Source organism: Equus caballus, chromosome 23, assembly GCF_041296265.1.
Source record: "Equus caballus isolate H_3958 breed thoroughbred chromosome 23, TB-T2T, whole genome shotgun sequence".
Lineage (NCBI taxonomy): Eukaryota > Metazoa > Chordata > Mammalia > Perissodactyla > Equidae > Equus > Equus caballus.
The window spans coordinates 51,530,494-51,550,471 of NC_091706.1; the positions used below are offsets into that span (position 1 = coordinate 51,530,494).

At 44.1% G+C, this 19,978-nt stretch overlaps 1 protein-coding gene across 1 annotated transcript in view; it reads right to left on the bottom strand.

The window, feature by feature from the left end:
• Window positions 1–18,387, bottom strand: part of SAXO1 (stabilizer of axonemal microtubules 1) — an 80,033-nt gene extending 61,646 nt beyond the window's left edge. Inside the window, exon 1 of the mRNA XM_005605025.4 lies at window positions 18,046–18,387. Within this exon, the coding sequence (XP_005605082.1) occupies window positions 18,046–18,092 (47 nt within the window). The 5' untranslated portion in view covers window positions 18,093–18,387. The remainder of the gene's footprint in view (window positions 1–18,045) is intronic.
• Between the last annotated feature and the right edge of the window lie 1,591 nt (window positions 18,388–19,978).

A 19,978-nucleotide genomic window follows, 5' to 3' on the forward strand; every position in this document is an offset into this window, starting at 1 on the left:
ACTTATATGTGGAACCAAAAAAAAGTCAAACTCATAGAAACAGAGAGTAGAAAAGTGGTTACCAGGGGGCCAGCCCCAGTGGCCTGGTGGTTAAGCTCAACGTGCTCCACTACAGCTGCCCAGGTTCCATTCCTGGGCATGGATCTACACCACTCATCAGTGGCCATGCTGTGGCAGTGGCTCACATACAAAAAAAGGAAAACTGGCAATGGATGTTACCTCAGGGAGAACCTTCCTCAGCAAAAAAAGCAAGTGGTTACCATGGACTGGAGGTGGGGAAATCGGGAAGTGTTGGTAAAAATATACAAACTTTCAGCTTTAAGATAAATAATGTCCGAGGATCTAATGTATAACATGGTGACCATAGTTGATAACACTATATTGTATAATGGAAATTTCCTGAGAGAGTAGAACTTAAATGTTCTCACCAAAAATAAACAAAACAAAAAAAAGATAAATATGTTGTGATGGATGTGTTAATTACCTAGAGGGGAGGAAGCCTTTCATAATGTCTATCAAACCATCATGATGTACACATATCTTACAATTTTATTTGTCAATTATACCGCAATAAAACTGGAAAAATAAAAAAAAATCAAACTTCATATATGGTAAAAAAAAAAAAAAAAAAGAGAGAGAGAGAGAGAGAGAGAGGAAAGGATGTCCCCATCCCTGCAGGGGACTTTTTCAAGGACAGACCAGATCTCTGGGACACTTATGAGCATGCGAGCAAATCAACAATTCAGCCACGTGAATGCAGATCACAGCACAAAAACTGCATTAATCCCCAAACTGACAGCAATTCATCATCCAGCTAACTGAGGGATCAATTTAGTCAAAATGGCCAAATTTATTCATTAGCAGCAAACTGATTTCCAAACAAAAATCCGTATCTTGCCTTCGGATAAACAAAGATGCTTTATTTTAATCAGTGCCACACAGCATCAGCTGACAAAATTGAATCTTTATTGCCCATCATTTTCCTTCTCCGACTTCAGAGAATAAAAGACTGATGCTGACAAGATTGTGCCAAAGCAATTTTCTGCATCTGTGGGGGAAAAAACATAACCTACATACTTTTTAAATCTGCCAAAATCAAAAAAAAAAAACATCCAGCAGAGAGGAGAAAGGTAAAAAGGGAGTCTCAAAATTAAGTCACCCCAATCCACCCCAGCAGAAAACTCTCCAAGACGATGTTGGTTTTGAAGGACGGGGAGGCCCCGTCACTTCTGAGATTACGGCTTCAGTTGAAACTGAAAACTCAACTAGGAATACCCAGCGATGGAGCGCTGATGACATAAACAGCTCCAAAAGAAGCCCCCGGTTAGAAGATGTGGCAAAAAGGAGAACTGCAGATGCTTTTTTGGCTCTGGGCGAACTCCTGAGACCCCAGGTGGAAACTGTGAAGTAATAGAAGCAATTTGGTATTGAAATCTGTGAGGAGAGGAGTCCACAGAATGAAATGGAACAAACATCAGGGGAAACGGAGATTTCTCGTGGTGTTATTCCCCAAGTGGAAGCACTCTGCCTACTAAAACAGCTGTGAGAAAGCCTCGCTCGCCAACACTCTTTCACTACCAAAGCCAGTCAGGTTTTCCTTTACTCAGGCGATTTCCATCACCTCCAAAGAGAAGATTCACTCTCTGAAGAGCCAAAGTCCATGAAAGGTTCCCCCACACACACACAAATAAACATTATTAACCTAAAAAGAATTTCATATGAAGTTGAGACCTAGTAAGTTCATTTCCACTCAGTGTGCCCCTTACTCTTCCCGGGGCATCTAAAGTGCTCAGGAACTCAAGGCCTCCTTGGGCCGAGGTCATGGCCCTGTTATTAGGGCTGAGTTCCTGCCTGCTCATGAATCAGTCTTTCCATCGAGCTCACTTCTGATGGGAAATAAGGACAATCCAGGGGCTACCAGCTGTTTCTTCACACCTCTGGTCCTACTAAACAAACACTCGGGGTAGCCAGGTTCCACACCTCCAGAAACCTTAGTCTTTGAGAACACGGCCAAGCAATCTGAGCATCCTCCATATTGACCTTGTCCCAGAGCCCTTACTTATGAATTCCAGAACATGCCTTTTCTTTACACCTTTATACATATTTTTTTGGTCAGCTGATTCTCCAGAAAAAAAGCAGCTTATAAAAAATAGGGGTAGAAAAAAACCTATTACAGACAGGCACACTGATTTTTTTTAAGCAGACAGGATCAATGAGTCCGTATTTCTGTTAGTAGAAAAAAAGTTTATTACAGCAATCAAGAAGGTATTTAACAGTATTTTAGAAAATTGTCTTTCAAAGTGATTTACCTGAACAGTGAGCATGGGAAAATCTTTTTCAATAAAACTGCAGAAAGGAACCTGTTCTTAGAGCCAATGACTATGATTATCTACCAAATACAAACATTTAACCACACGCCAGGCTCTAGGTTACACGCACATTGTCTTACATAATCTTTACAATAGTCCCACTTTACATATTAAGGAACTAAGGCTCAGAATGGTTTAAAAAAAAAAAAAAAGAAAAAATGCAGATCTAATGCCAGAATCTCTACCCTATTCCCTGCACTAGGGTATCCCGCATTGATCTCTGTTTTATGTATATTTTCCAATTGCACAGATTTTTAGACTCCTTAAAAACAGGAATTAAGTTTTCTGCTTATCCTAATAGCGCCATGAAACCTAAGCAAAGCTCAGAGCATTAAAAAGGCATTTAAATACATGCTGACTGGATTTCAATTCCAAATAACTCACTTCTTAACTATCCTATTTCTCCAGATCCTACAAACTAGCTAATGAGGACTTTGAACCCAGTGCCACTCTTTCTGGTGGGAGAGGCAGAGATGGGGACGTCCACAACATTACTAAACATTCACATGTCACTTCCTCTCTTTGCATTGGGAAGGCCAGGGCCATGAGTGACTTTGACAACAAAATATGACTGAAGGAGAGACAGCTCGGAGCACACAGAGATTCCCCCTCAACTGAATATGTGAATAAAAATTAGCAAACATGTTTCCTAAGAAGCACTCCTGTTCCCTGTGTGCCCGGAGCTAAGTCTTAGATGGTAAGACCCAAAGCTGAGTCAACATCCTTTCTGCCTCTAGGCAAATTAGTGGAAGCGAAGGTCAAAAGTAGGATTCACAGGTTTAGGTGTATGTACATTTAATTCAATAATAGCTTTACCTAATGGAATATGGACAGGTTATTCAACCCAAACTGATACAGAAAAAAAAATGACAAGTTTTTTAACTGAAGCCAGTTTTTAAAAAACCCAAGAACCAATTATACGATTTATGAGCATTCTAGCTCTTTCTCTTCCTCTTTTTCCCCCATAGTTCCATATTCTTATTAAACCATTTCAAATCTTACCAGCATTAAGGATGGATTTTTAAAAAATTAGAAAAAAATGAGGCAAAGATGAGCTGTTTTATTGTTTTAACCAAAGGCAAGCAAAGCAGAGACGAGAACCAGTAGAGAAGGTAAGATTGGGAGCCTGTGTTCACACTTATCTATACTTAGTCACCAGATGGGGGTTAAGAGCTGGGTTTCTTTAACCTTTGCCATCTCTTCAGGTGCACTTAGAGATGCTCAGGGGTCTCACCCCTAACCACCCCCCAAAATCCTTAGGCCTAAAGGATTAAAGTCATCTGTAATAGATAAGACATGAACAGAACTTCAAGTGAAAATGCTACGTGTGCATGTAATCTAATTGGTGGCATTATCTACTGACCTGTAAACCTGGCATGGACAGCGGTGGGAGGGGGCGCACAGAGTCTGAGAGGCAGGCACAGCAAGGTACCCACAGCACTGTTCCCGTAAGATGGGTGGCAGAGGGGCTCCACCCAGCCAGCCCCTTATTGCTGGACGAACTGTCAGAACCTCACAACAGGACCTCCAAACATGCAAATCCTAGCACCCCCCTTCACTCAGAACTCAGACAAGCAGCCTGGTGATTATATTTTCGCTTCTATTAATTTTTCTAAAAGGAAAGTACACACAGGCTAGCAAAAATGAGTTTCTAGGCCCCTCTGCAGATATGTCTCATTCTAAATTAATAAACAGGTATTTTGGTTAACACGTCAGTCTCTGTCGGCCTGGTTAGTGTGACACAGGCCCACAGGCGACTGCTCTGCTCTAAGAGTGCTGACAAAAAGCAGGACTCTGTGCCAACAAGAAGCACCACCCAGGATGCTGGGCTGTGAGGTTGTCTCCGCTGATCAGACATTTCCCTGGAAACAAGGCTGCTTCATCAGCCTCCCGCAAACTTCCACAGCTTCCACCAGCTGAAACGGGGCTCCAGAAGCTAACTGTAGGCTGAGTTTCCCTCAAACTGTCTTTCAGACAAATTAAATTAAGACTGTGGAGGGGAACCAGCACAAAGGAAAGGAGTTTGTGAAGGTGTGAACAACAGCACAGAGCATCCCGCTTGGCCATTCGGCACGCACGACACAGGTGCAAGCCTAAGTTCTCCACCTCTGGCTTTGGCAACAAAGTCAACCTAGCAGCTTTTGCAGTTTGTCCCTTTTCCTTTTTAGAGATTACATTGCCCCCTTGTGGGAAATAAGAAGGTAAAGTTTCATGGTGTTTCCCCTTACATTTGTCCAAGGACACCATGGAGAGAACGGGCCCCATCTCGGGGCAAGGGCTGATGGATACCGTTCAGGAACATGAGCACAAGCTTGTCACATCTTTTAATTTATCAGGAGAAAATGGAAATTCCAACTTTTTAAAATCAGGAGACGTCACCTCATGTTAGCAACCAATTCCATTTCTTAGAAAAAATATTTGGCAGATGCCCAGTTTGCGAAGTGGGTATTGCATGTGAGTCTAGAACAGTCTGGCGCGTCTGGAACACAGGGTGTGAGTAGAGTGAGCACACAGAGCATAGTCAGTCAGTAGACAGGGTGTCGGCTAGTAGAGTCAGTACACGTGGTGTCAGCATAGTTTGGGGAGCCTGGAGGACTGGGTGCAGGGCAGGGAGCAGCGGAAAGGTAGGGTGGGGCCTTGAGGGTCGAGTGTGTCCTCTATCAACGGACAACTACCAAAGGCTTTGAATCAAAGCCAAATGATCTGAGTTTTAGAAAAATTGCCATCAGACTTGGCATTGTGACCGGTCTCAGCTAGAGCAGAAGTGGAAACAGAACCGAGCATCTCAGGTAAGCCCCCCAAACACGGAGAAAACTACAATGTGCTGTGTCATTGGATGGAATCTTCTTGCTTAGATTTAAGGCTTCCTGAGAGAGGGGAATAGAGGGATGCTCAGGAGCGCCGCAGCTTTGTCACAGGTATTACCAGATGCCTCCTCCACCCCGTGCACAGTTAGAATGTGGGACCTCCCACTATGAAGGCTCTGCAGGGAAAGCAACGCCAGTGATGCTGAGAGACGGTGCTCCTGTGGGGGTTAGGAAGTCAGTGAACAAGACCACAAAATAGAGCACGAGACCTGGAAAGCATTAAAACCTCCCTGTGAAGTTTGACTAATACTTAAGGGGGGAGGGGGGTTGAGGTGAAAGGTCCTTTCCCAAGGAGAATGGAGAGACAAGTCAGAGCTCACAGCAGAAGACGCTTCTCGCTGACAGTTGATGGAGGGCGATGAGCGCCAGCATCACTTGTCGAGGCTGGTTCCAACAAGCCTTGCCAAAAAACTCTAAGAACAGACCACATCTTTACCTTGCGTCCTTTTAATCAATGACTGGAAAGATCTGAAAGCCTTAAAATTGCATCTCTTCTTGAAGAAACACATGCCTTTTGTTTTTGAGATCAACATGCAATCAAGTAGCCACGCGTTTCTTAAAGTATGGTCCCCCATCCACCTGCATCAGAATCACCAGGGTTAATCGTTAAAATTTGCACATTCCTGGACCTCAGACCCACAGAGTCAAACTACCCAGAAGCAGGGCCCAGGAATCTGCATCTTTCAAACAGCTCTCCAGTTGACTCTTAGGTATACTTAAGTCTGCAGACACTGGAATTTCAGACTTTCACACGCAGGGGATGGGCACCATGGCGGGGAAAAGCTCTGTCTTTCTCCAAGGACAATAGTGTAAGATCATTCCTGTGAGAAAGCCATCAATGCAAAATTATCAAACCATACACCATGTTTGAGAATGCCTCTAGCCCAGGGATTCTCAACTGAGAGCGATTTTGCCCCCCAAGGGATATTTGGCAATATCTGGAAACATTTTTGATTGTCACAACTGGCTGGGTGCCACTGGCATCTAGTGGGTTGAGACCAGGAATGCTGAACATCCTACAAGGCACAGGACACAACAAAAATGTCACCATGTGCCACAGCTGAGAAACCCTGCTCTAGCCTAACTTCAGTATTTTCATAAATTAATACAAAAATTTAAACATAATTTTTAGCCATTTCTTTTTTAGCTGCCTAAGATCTGAAGCCCTTCCTTGGTTTGAGGAATTCCCAACCACGTTAATCTTGTGAAAGGCAGTGCCCACCTCCCACTATAGAAACCTAAAAGTAAGACACCCCCAATTCTGCAGTGACACCTGAGCACATGACCAAGGCCTGGCCAATCAGAAGCTCCCATCTGGGAATTTTAATATAGAACAGGTAATGGAAAAAAAATTTTTAATGGGGTGACAGTGAAGAATTCATTCCACAGGCAGGGATATCGGCAGGGCCAGGGCCACGTCTGGTGACCGTAGCTGCAGCTGCAGAATGCTGAGCCCTGACAGGGCATCAGCAGCATCCTTGCCAGATGGTCTCTGGAGAGTGTTTGGGCTGTAGCTCTGGCCTCCTGGCCGCTCCTAGAACTTCCCATCTTCCATCCTTGGCTCTTCAGCCTTCCCAGCAATTCTGTGAACTGCCCTATAGCTTTTCATTTGTTTAAACCTGCTTAAATCAGCCAGTGTCCATTTCAGTTGCTTCAACCAAGAATTCTGAATAATATAACCATTCTAGGAGCTTTCCTTAGTAGCAGCATCATCATTTAAAAATATCCATACCTAGTTCCTACATCATCTTATGCAAGGATTAGAAGCTTGAGAAGCTAAGGATGACAAAACAAACCCTAAATACACGCGATGACTTAGAGTAGGCACACAGTGTCCACTGGGATAGAAGACATGGGACTATTCATCTTACTTTTCTTTCTTATTGTACTATATTATGTGAGTTATTTAAGATTCTTCAAATTCCTTTTGGGGAAGAAAGCCCCTTAATCAATTCCATGTCTAGATAGAGCAGTGGAAGAGAAATGGGAAGCCTTGACTCATGGAAGTGTCAGAATTTCAGGAACTGCCATGGTTGGCAGCAAGGAACAAGGAGGGCTTCCAAGCCGAGAGCCCAGTTTAGAAAAGGCTCCAAGCTGGTAGGAAGTGGAACGTCAGAAGGAAAGAAACATGAGTCATCCCAGACTTGCAATGGAACACATTTGGAAAGTCCATATACTCATTGTTAGAAGCTTGAAATCCATTTCCCACAAGAGCATTGCTTCACATAGGGGCTAGAGTCCCAGGCTAGCCCACAAAAGCCTCCTAAACATGAACTGCTACATGTAGATATAATCAGAGAAAGTCATGGAAGCAATAGATGAAGCTTTTTTATACATTACCCGAAAGTTATCAAAGGGCTCTCAGAAAAGCAGGGGCACCAAGTGAAAAGGCAGCTTCAGCAGGAGCAGTGGGTAGAGAGAGGAGGTTAACGTCTGCACATGTGCTTAATGCATTAACGATAAATGCCTTAAGAACCCGCGTAACTTCCTCGGTTTTCCAGGCACATATGGATCTCAGCTTATTCTTCATATCACATGCATCCATAGTTCTTTGCTCTGTAGTAGTCTTTCAAGTTCAATCATCATATTAAAATAAATGCTCTCCTCTCCCTTTCCACAAATCTGGGTTTTCAGTGTTGAAAGGGACCCTAGAGATCCTTTTGTCAAACCTCCTGTCCAGTTCAGGAATCCTTTCTATAGCATCCCGACAGGCACACGCCCAGCTTGAGGATCAAAGGCAGTCCACTTCAAGTCCCAATGGTTCTAACTGCTACAAAATTCTCCTTGATTTGTATTGAGCCCAAATCAGTTTTCATGAAGTGACCACTCAATGGTCTTAGTTCGACCCTCTGAACAACCCAGAACAAGTACAGGTCCTCCTCTGCAGAATACTCCCTTTCAAACACTAGCTGACTGTCTGCCCATCCCCTGATCCTGTCAGATTTACGTTTTCTCACTTCCAGAATGCATTCCCCATATCCTGGCCCTCCTGGTCACTTGCTGGTATTCTTTAAAAAAATAAAGTGTCCAAATGGAAGAGCATCCTTCAGTTGTGGTCTGACCAAGCCAAAGTCCAACAGAGTCATTACATCTCCTGACCTGGACATCCTACTTCCATTCAGCCTGAAACTAAGTTAATGCTTCTTAGCATCCACATCATACCATCAGATCATATAAACTTGTGCTTAAGTAAAACCCAAAGACTTTTTCACAAACTATGGCCAAGACAAACCTCTCCATTATGAACATACATAATTGATTTTTCACCCCAAATGTAGAACTTCATTTACTCTTGTTAAGTTTCAGCTTGGTTTTGGCCCAGCATTCCAGTCTGTCAAGATAATTTTGAATCTTGACGCTGTCCTCTATCACACTTGCTGTATTCTTGACACTTTGTGTTTTCAGTACATTTGACAAGGATGACTACTAGGTCTTCATCCAACTTTTGATAAAAATTTGAACAAGACAAGGCTAATGATGGAGTCCCGTGGCACGGGGCTAGTGCTATTGTTCCAAGTAGGCAAAAAGCCATCAGTCAACACTGTACGGTATGGGCCTGCTTGTTCAATGAGCTGGGAAATACCTAATTATGCTATCATCAATCTTTCACCAACTTTATCTACAAGGATATCTTGGCAAGAGTCCTCTTCCTCTAACCATTGTTTCCCGACTCATAGCCCTATTCCACAAAGCAGCCCCCTCCCACAGCTGCCCTGTATTATGTAACTCCGTCTGCCATCCTCCCACCCCACCACCAGAGCTCAGCCGATTGGACCAAGGGGAAGGACCCTGGATACCAGAGGAACCGTGTGTTAGGGCCAACCAGGCCCTATTCCCCTTGAAATTTGGAAATAGTACACTGAACTCTAGTCTCTTTGGTTACTTGAAATGAGAAGTGGTGGCCCATGTGCAGAGGAAGTCAGAATGCTGAGAGGAAACTGCATCAGACATGCCCCGAAGAGTCAATGAGGCCCAAGAAAGACATTCATTCATTCTAACCAGCCATTCAATTTTTAGAAAAATCAAAAACATCTGTCCATCTTCAGCTTTGTGACACATCTCCACTTTTCCCTCACTTCTCAAAGGCCCAGAAGACCTCTGCAGATACCTTCAGAACCCTGAGACGGAAATTCTCTGGGCCTAGAAAAACTCCATTACAGAGAATACGGACTACCTCACTGTCTGATCATCAATTTTATTTTAATTTTATTACAGTTAGAACACTTAACTGAGATGTACCATCTTAAAATCTTCAGTGCACAATACAGTATTGTCGACTATAGGCACAATGTTGTACAGCAGATCTCCAGAGGTTATCCACCTTGTACAACTGAAACTGTGTTTGTTGATTAGTAACTCCCCACTGCCCCCTCCCCCAGGCCCTGGCAACCACCATTCCACTCTTTGGTTCTATGAATTCGACTATTTCAGATACCTCAGATAAGCAGAATCATGCAGTATTTGTCCTTCTGTGACTGGCTTATTTTAGTTAGCATAATGTCCTTAAGGTTCACCCATGCTATCACATATTGCAGAATTCCCTTTCTTTTAAAAACTGAGTAATATTCTATTGTATACACCACATTTTCTTTATCCATTCATCCATCAAGGGACATTTAGGTTGTTTCCACATCTCAACTATTATGAGCAGTGCTGCAATGAATATGGAGTGCAGCTCTCTCTTCAAGATCCTGATATCAATCCTTTAGGATAAATACCGAGAACTGAGATTGCTGGATCATATGGTAGCTCTGTTCTTAATTTTCTGAAGAACCAAGTTACTATTTTCCATAGTGGCTGCACCATTTTGCATTCCCATCAACACTGTGAAAAGGCAACTGACAGAATGGGAGAAAATATTTGCAAACCATATATCTAATAAGGGGTCAATCTCCAAAATATATAAGGAACTCCTATAACAATAGCAAAAAGAATTAATAACCTGATTTAAAAATGGACCAAGGATCTGGACAGGTACATGAAAAAATGTTCAATGTCACTAATCATCAGGGAAATGCAAATCAAAACCACCATGAGATATCACCTCACACCTGTCAGAATGGCTATTATCAGAAAAACAAAAAACGAGTGATGATCACTGACTTTTAAAAGTCCAGAGATGCTAAAGGATCTGAACAAGTTCACAAAGCTTATAGTTAATCAAAACCAGGACTAGAATTCAAACACTCATAATTCACTGTCCCTTGTTCTTTCCTAGACGTTACCCACTGCGCTCCATCTGAAGTGAGATAGAAGAACAATGTATTCAATTAATTCTTTGCTTCTCATTTTGAGCTCTATGTTCACAGATATTATGTAGGCTTTCTTTATTTGAAGAACTGAGTTGAAATACATCATACTTGAAAGAGAAAATGGATAATTAAGGGAGAAAGTTTTGATTTTTTTAAATCATCATCACATAAAGGATAACACTTCTAAAATGAAGTAACTGACCAGGCAGAAATTTAACTAATTCCTTACCTTACAAACTCAATGTTAACATCAGAATGAGAGGCTTTTGCATAATCTGGATATCCAAAATATATGGAAACATGTGGCTAAGTGGTAAACTTGACAGCCATTTAGAAACACTGTCCTTTCCTTTTAGAGAAACAATCATAGATGCTTCAAAGTTATTTTGAACGAGCCAATAAAGAAGACTACAGAAGGGTGGAGTTTGTCAGGCAGTGAGGATACTTTAAGACCCAGGTTGTTGTATTTGGGGGCTGGGGGTTGGTTAGGAAGATCGGCCCTGAGCCAACATGTTGCCAATCTTCCTCTTTTTGATTGAGGAAGATGGTCCCTAAGCCAACATCTGTGCTAATCTTCCTCTGCTTTGTATATGGGACGCCACCACAGAATGGCTTGATGAGCCATGTGTAGGTCCGTGCCTAGGAGCCAAACCTGTGAACCCTGGGCCACTGAAGCAGAGCACGTGAACTTAACCACCACACCACCTGGCTGCCCCCCACCAGGTCGTTGTTTTTGAGACTTGGAAAGCTCTACTTTGATGTTTGTTCATGTCAGCTGAGAAGTATAATCAGTGCTGGACTCAAGTGTGGGCGTGTCCCTGCAAGGGCAGACGGCCCCTCAGCCGTGTGCAGAGCAGCTTAAATCTTTGCAGACGGTCCCTATCCTCCAAATTCAACCAGGCTCCCCAAGCACTGAAGCACATCACCCTGCTTTAATTCTCTGCAGAGCATTTTTCATTCCCTGCCAGTTAATAAATGAAATTAACGCTCTTCCCTAGAGTGCAAGCTGTCCATGAGAGCAGAGATCTTGGCCACACCTCCTAGGGCCTCCCTGCTCACAACACAGACTGGCATCTTTATTTATATTTATTTAATGACTCTTATCTATGCTTTACTGTGTATACCAGGCATTGTTCTACTTGCTTTCTTAACACTGCCTCAATCCTCACAACAACCCAGGAAGTAGGCTCAATTGTTATCTGCATCTTACAGATGGGAACACTGAGGCACACAGAAGCAAAGACTATGCTGTACAATGGTTCAACATGACACAGCTGATGAGTGGAAAGGCTGGGATTTGAACCCAGGTGGTCCAGCTCCAGAATCTGCGCTAGCTCCTAAGCTCAGCTGCCTCTCATAGATCACCAGTAAATTATTTGTTGAATAAAGTAAAGTGAGAAAAAAGACAAGCATGGAATGGAGATAAGATACCATTAAAAATATTAACAAACCACAAATCCACCCAGAAGATCTAACTGAGTAACAGACTTAAAGTTGGCCTAATTCAGATAGTATTTATTTCAACAGAAAAAAAAGGAAGGAATGCTGCTCTTTTGAGCACTTCTTTTGGGGAGAAGACTTTTTTCTATGTTATGCACCTGCTCAAATCCATCAGCGGCTCTCTTGGCTGCCTGAGTCCACGTTCTGAGGCATTCAAGGGCCCCGGGCAATTTGCCTCCTGGGAGCTTCTGGCACACCTCCCTCTTCAGGCTCAAGTGCTCACATGGATGGGTGTCTCCATGTCTCTAAGACCACCATGCCCTGCAGCTCGTATAGACAACCCTACCCCCGATATAATGTTTTCCTTCAGAGCTCACTGCTGAAAGGCAGGCCTGAGCTCCTCTCCCACCTAACCCTCACGCCTACCCTAAGAATAAGGTGGTGTTGTTATCCCTGTCTTACAGAAAGATTCAGCGACTTGCACAAGCCCACGCAGTTCAAAAGCAGCAGAGCCAGGATTTGCAGCCAGGCAGCCTGACTGCCACAGTGCCTTTCCTCGTCACCCCACGGAAGCCATTTCCCCTTCCTACAGCTTTCTCCGCTCCCCCCCCCCCCCAAAGACATCTCTCTCGCTTCTGAAACCCTACATCACTTATTTTATTGGTCTCAGTCCTTTGAAGACTCAGCTACTTTTCTCCCATGAGACATGTCATCTTCCCAAATAAACTATCAATCACCTGAAGGTCAGTCTAAAATATTTTAATATCAGTGAAGGGAATGATGTTTAAAACTGCCCACAACAGGATGGAATTAGAGCAAGGGTGCTCTAAACCAGGCAATTTGTAAACTCTAAGCTTGCGTAGGCATCTTAACTGCTGTAATTTGAATTGCTACTAAGTTGTACTCCATAATTTCTTAACATCTGAAATTTGACTAATTATACACACTGACTTACTATACTTATTTTATAACATGAAACGTATATATGAACAACTAATTCGGATATCACAGAAATGCCTTAATTTTTAAAGAGCATATAACATAACATGAAAAGTGCATAAATTCTACAATAAAAATAATTCAACGTTAAAGCGAAAGGGTTCTTTTTTTTTCTTGGCTTCTTGGATAAAAAGTCACCAGCAAGCGTCTATTAAAAGCTGTTCTTTGTCTTTTTTTCTTAATCAGAATTTATGAAGTCAATTTTATTTAAATTGAAAACAAGAATTCTTCTTGAAACATGTAATATCAAACCGATTCCTTGATTTTTTTCTTTTCCCTTCCTCTTAATTTGTAACAGAGACTCTAAGAAAATAAAATCTAAGGTTAAGGAAATTTCCATCGATGTGAAGAAAATATTTTCCAAAATTAAAATAACAAGTTCCTCCCTGGTTAACATAACTGATTTAAGTTGCAGCTACATGGCTGCCCCTGAGGTCACCTTCCTCCCCAAGCTCTGTAAGGGCCAAATCCACATCCTTTTCAGCAATTTGCAAGTCCTCCATGGGACTACCTTTTTTATGAAATGCTGTGCATACTACCAATGCTACATAAATATTTCCTGATACGTTACCCAGTCCTGGAATTTCCTGCAAGATCACACAAGGTCTTTAAAAGAGTGCACAGCAAGCCATAAAATAATCAGATATAAAAGAAAGCTGTATCCATCCCTTGATTAACCACAATTTTTTTTTTTTTTTTACAAGAATTTCAGAAAAAGCAGAGTTACGACATTTTAATCTCAGGAGAGAGATTTGCTATTTATATTATGCTACTAAAAGGCTTTTAGAATTACATCTATTTTTTTGCATCAGATAATATTTCTCAACTGGAGAGGAGCCTTCGCATTATAGTCTGTAGTCAAAAATGGCCCAGTGTGACTTGAAAACAGATCATACAGTGTGAATTGTAACATCAAGCACAGTGTCTGATACACAGTAGGAGAGGAATAAAATTTAATTGACTTAACTGTGCCTAAAGCTTAACAAAATGTGTTCCTGTATATTAAAATTCATTTCAATGCTTCAATTTCATTATCCATAAAAGAGCTAGAGACGATTAAGTCCCCTTTAGCTTTAGACGGCTGATTAACATTTTACTTTATCTATAGTCCTCCCCCGCCCCCGCTAGTTTCAAACTTAGTGATCTGGGACAAGAAGAGCTCAGTAAACAGAAAACATCCCCAGGGAAAAGGAAGCCTAAGATCAAGAAATTAAATTTTCAATCTAAGTAAGTCTTCCCATGTTGAAGGACCCCCAGGAAGATGATAATGTATGAGAAAGTGTTTCCAAAATTTTCAAAACACTACAGAAACGTAAATAAGGAGGTACAATACAGAAATGGCAGGGTGACATTTGTTCAATAACAGGAAATGCTGGGATATGCAAATGAGATTGGAAATATTCTCTCATATACAAAAGCAGGGTCACTCCGCTCAAACCCCTCAATGTAGCTCTGTTGTCAAGATAAGTGGTAAGTTGGTTAAAAACATAAACTGCGGACTTTACTGTATTTCTATAACTCATGAGTACTGAAAAGAGAATATTATGACATTTGATGGTAATAATTCCGATTACCAAATTTTGATTGTCAAGTGGAGTGTTGTTGTGGAGGGAGAGGCTTGAGCTTGATACAGTAAAATATGCCCGTTTTTTTTTTAAACCAGCAAAGCTCATCACAAAGTTTTATGAGTGCTTATCTTTCCATTCAGATACTTGAAACCCCTTCACTTTGTACTCTGTGACCTATTCCTCAAGGTATACCACTTCCTGAGCTCTGCTGAGCCCTAAACTTTGACTAAGTGCTCATTTCAGAAAATTTAAGGTAACTTCTAAAAAATTAAACTAAAGGAAAACCCAGAACTCCAAGGTTTTTTTGGCCATCTAGGCTGGTCTGGCTTAATTGGGCAGTGAGAGTTGGTTGGGAGAAGGCTGCCATCTTGTGGCCAAAAGTGAGAACTTGCTCCAAGGGAGCTGCGCATGCCCAGAGCCTCTGCCAGCGGCTCCTCCAGGAGGAAGCCTTCCTCTCCAAACCTCGTGCATCCCCAGAGCCTCCCCACCAGAAGAACGAAGGCTTCAAAAACTAAAGTTGAAAGGACATGAAAGAACTCTTCGCTCAAATAAAGCGAAGGAGGAAGATGAAGCGGGAGAGATGGAGGCTTCCCTCCCTCCCTAGCAGCCTGAAGAGCCTGCATAAGTCTCCAGATATTAAAAAATCGGAGGAACGGAAGCCCAAGAAGATCAAGCGACTCACTCAGAAACCCCTCTCTCCTCTCAAAGTAGAGTTCTTCTTCACACGCGCTTTTCCTCCAGATTTCTCATCACTTTTTCTCATAACCTCAGGCTGGAAAAGCCAAAAATCATCGACTTCTAGAGCTTAGCAAACACCTATAAAATTCCTCTCACTCCATCTCAACCGGCCTCCGGGCAGATTTAATTAGAGATGAGGATGCGTCCTCCAAATAATGAGACTTTACATCAGTATTGTCCAATGTAACTGTCTGCGATGATGGAAATGTTTCATATCTGCACTGTCCAATACAATAGCTTCACAAACAGGCAGCTACTGAGCGCTTGAAACTTGCCTCGTGTGACTAAGGAACTGACTATTTAATGTTAATTTAGAGGAAGTTGCCACACGTGACCAGTGGCTACCATGCTGGACAACACAGCTCTAAATCTTGCCTCCCTACTCCATTCCAGGACGTCATCACCTTGACAAATTTTAAAAATCCATCCATTTACTCGAAAAGCTATGTTTTGACTGCTATATGGAGAATAGTGTGTTAGTATTATACAGCACACACACACAAATAGAAAACTTGGTCTCTGCTTTCCAAGAGTAAACAATCAAATCGAAGAGATAAAGCACGCAGACATGTAAGGAGAGCCAAGAACACAGGGGTGGGTCCCTCTTGGATGGGGAGCTAGAGGGCTCATTAATGGTTGCCTAGCAACTGAAATGGCCTTAAAAGGCAGTGCAGCAGGAGGAGGGGACACGCGTATTTTAGAGAAAGGACAGCAAGGGTAAGGAACAGGAAGGGAGGTCAAAGTGCGTTCAGGAGATGCCAGGAAGCCCATTCGATTAGAGGAGGGGTTTTATGTAAGGGGGTCATAGGGGAGAAAATTAGAAAGCTACATTAGGACATGTTTTCAAACACAAAAGTGAGAGACCCAAGGAGGAAACAATGGAAATAAAAAGGGACCAATTAATGAAAGATTGCAAAGGAAGGGACCAGACTTTGGAAAGGATTAAATGTTTGGGATGGGGGTGGATTAGAGGTTATTCAAATTTTTTAACCCAGGGTAAATGGAGGATTGCTGGCCCCACTGAAGGGGCAGATACTGGGAGAAATGGGAAATGCTGAATGTTTGAAGGCTGGTGACGTTAATGAGATAGATAGGTCAACAAGCCCTTTGAGAAGCGAAATGAGACAACAGAGGGGAGGAGAGGTTGATGGATGTGAGAGTCAGACCAGAGACTGTTGACTGAAAGCACCGAGCAGAAGGGTAGATACAGGACAAGGACGAAGGAAAGGAGAAGAGACCCACAACAGACTCCGCCTCTGATGGAAAATGGATCCTTTGCAGGGATGAAGGCGGAACAGTCAGAGAAGGAGTATCCAGGGAAGCAGTACCCCCACTACAGGGATGGGAGGGAGATCCTAGCTGTGTACACTTCACACCTCTTAAATGAGCATCCCTGCCTTCCTAAACAGACTGTGTGCTTTGCAAAGGTGGAGACTGCGTCATATATTTCAATCCCAATGCCTACAACAGTGCAAATGAAACCTTAATGCCAATGTGCCAATGCTACCTGGATCTCTCACCACCTCCGGAGGAGGCTGGGGGGGGGGGGGGCACCAGGGGGAGCCTCAGAGGTTTTGCCCCGGTGGTGTGGAAAATCAGCCCTAGACCAAAACACTGCTCTTGTCCCGCCTAACAAAGTTTAAAAGCAAGACGTACACTTGCACATGAGCTGGGTCAGTGGTTCCCAATCCTGGGAAATGGTCAGAATCACCTAAAGACGGCGGCAGGACCCACACTAGAGAGGATGATCTAACAGCCTGGGCAATTAACCCGGTTTTAAAGCTCCCCAGGTGTCTCTAATGAGCTGCCAGGGTGGAGGACCATCCACTGATGCCAGAGATGGGTGAGGCTTCTAACCCAGTTTACAGAGTGCTTTCTAATTCTCCTCACTGCTGATGCCGTTTTTATATTCACGTAGCATGTTGCAGTTGGCGAGCACATTTTGCAGATTTCAAGATGCTAACATCTGTTAAGCACAATCCATTAGTAAGAGTCTCACACCCATTATCTCATTTAATCCTTAGAGAATCCTGGAGAAGTTCAGTTGCCTGCCCAAGATTCCACCATCAGCGGCAGCCCAGGAGAGCTGACCCCAGAATCCACCCTCTTCTCTGCTGCTGCCCCCCAGCCCAGCAGCTCCCCGGATGGCCTGGGATGCCCATGGAAGGGGCATCTCAGACTCTGAGACAGAGGAGGGGAGTCAGCTGCAGAACTCTGAGGAAAGCCCACATTCCTCCCTGGGACCACCTGCCTTCGCCGAGCTTCACCCAGGTGTGGTCCTCAAAGGCAACCGTCTAGCAGAAACAGTGCAAAAGTGACTTCCTTTCCTTATTCTTGTTCAACTCTACACGAGGGTGCAAACAAGTTTTACAAATACCTTATACTTCTCCAACAAAGTAGCAATAATTTCTGAGTGAGAAACTGTTACAATAGAGGACTCCTCGTCCCCATCCCACCCCTTCCAAAAAGAGTCCAACAAAAGCAGCACAATCCTCCCGACCTGGCCAGGGGTCTTCAGTCCTCGCCTGACACTTTCTGGGCTGCAGGGAGGGGAGCAAAGGCTGTACCTATTTCAACCTCCAGCAGCTCTGAAGTGAAGGAACAGGGGAAAGGCCTGGGGACAGCCACCTTTACCAAGACTGATTCAACGCGGACATGTTAATGTGACAACACTGCAGCCTCAAAAATTTTGACAAGTGGACGAATCCACCGCGATGCTGCCTGATGACGCAGCACAGGGTTAGGTCTCGGCCTAGTTGTGGAGTCTGAAAATCCAGGCTCCTGGGCCTTGGTCTGGGCGCGGCCACCTTACCCGCAGGAGCACAGGTCGCAGATGCACTTCCTCTTCAGCGGGCCCATCCTGAGGCTGGGATGTTCGCGCAGAGCATCCCCCGCGGCCGCCTCGCTGGGGACGCGCCAAGTCTCGAGGGCCTCAGCAAATGGCCTGAATGTTTACTCCAAAGAAAACTTAAGTGGCCCGTTTGCAAAGTCTGGTCGTCTGTTCCCGTCCTTGAGCCGGCCTTGCACGAGAGAAGCCGGGGCGCCCTCCCTCTGCGCGCCGCCGCCCCGCCTCCGCAGGCTGGACCCACGCACCGGCGGCGGCTGCCCCCGCCCTGGAAAGTGCGCGGCCGGCGGACCCCGGGGTCTCTGTGACGTCGCCAGGCCCAGGAGGCGCGCCTCTGGGTGGCAATGATGTCACAGGGCTGCTTGTGAGGTCAGGAAGCTAGCAGGCCCAGAACAAAAGTCCCCTGTTGGACCTTGGAGAAACCTGAAGGTGAAGGGCATGACGACTTTGGAAAGCCCGTGCGTGAGCAAGTCAGCAGATGCCATGCTCACTTGTGCCAAAGAGACTGAAAACATCACTGCCATCACATGGGGTGGCGTTTTCTATCTCTAAGATCCATGGTACCTTTTCTTTTGAAAGGCATTCCCTGATGTCCTGCAGGCTGTCCTTAAATGCCATTTCCAGGTCTTCCTTGTGGAAATCAATGCCTCTGGCTCCACCCATAGACCTTGCACTCTTGAGAACAAAGCAGTTTGAGGGGCCTAGGCCTCTGCGGCTCAGGTGGGTGATCAGCCACTTCTCCAGGTGTTAGTACTGATGCCTCCATGCAGTGGTTAAGTTTTTGTGTCCATCAGAAGCACCTGGCTTGATAAAACAGGATTGCCAGACATCACTCCCAGAGCTTCTGATTCAGTAGGCCTGGGGTTGGCTGAGAATTTGCATGTCCAATAAGTTCCCAGTGATGGTGATGCTGCTGGGCCGGGGACCACAGTTTCAGAAGCACAGCTTGGGAGATGCTTTTGCCGTCTCCAACCAGCCTTCCCCTAGTGTAATATTTCTCCAGCTTACCCGATCCTGGGAACCACTGCAGATCCTGCCCAGAAAGCTCCTGCCTCCAATCTCCAGTCTGGGACTCTAGTCTCAGCAAGAAGTCTGGTGATTCTGATCATGAGGCAAGCTGAGGAGACACTGCTCTGGTGGGCTCTGTGGAATTAAACATTATCACTCCCTTGTTATGGGAAATGGGAGCCTGAAGTATTGACCATCCTTATGCTTGTTTTTCTTTCCCACACTTTCTAACTCTTCCCATTAGTCTTATCAATGAGTGAGTGAGTGAGTCAGAGGATTCTTAGACTGCAGGATACTTAATATTCAGAGTTTTGGGGGTTGATCTTCTTCCATGTTAGGCTCCAGAACAGAGGTCAGCAAACTGTTGCCTACAGGTCAAGTTCAGCTGGCCACCTGTTTCTGTATGGCCAGCAAGCTAAGAATGGTCTTTACATTTTTAAATGGTTGAAAAAATTAAAATATTACATGATACATGAAACATAGAAAATTCAAATTTCAGTGTCTATAAATAGATTTTTGAATTTTGTCAAGAAATTTGTGGAGATGTTCGATTTTGCTTCTTGGCCCAAAAAAAGCTAAAATATTTACTATATGACTTTTTATGGAGAAAGTTTGCTGACCCCAGCTCTAGAAAGTCAAAAAGGTAGGTCCGGAGGGCAGCAAAGCTTACTGGTCATTCTTAGGAATACTGGAGGGCAAAGCTCCTTGCCTTCCTAGTAGGAGGTCAGGGGAGGATGGAAACAGGGAAGAGGGAGGAACAACAAGATGGAGAGGTGGGAGCTACTGGAAGCCAAGGCAAAGCCTGCGTGCCATCCTTGCCACCGACAGGGTCATCACATGGCCCTTCCAGAGGAACTATGGTGCTAGACACCAGCCTTCACTTGACAGCTGT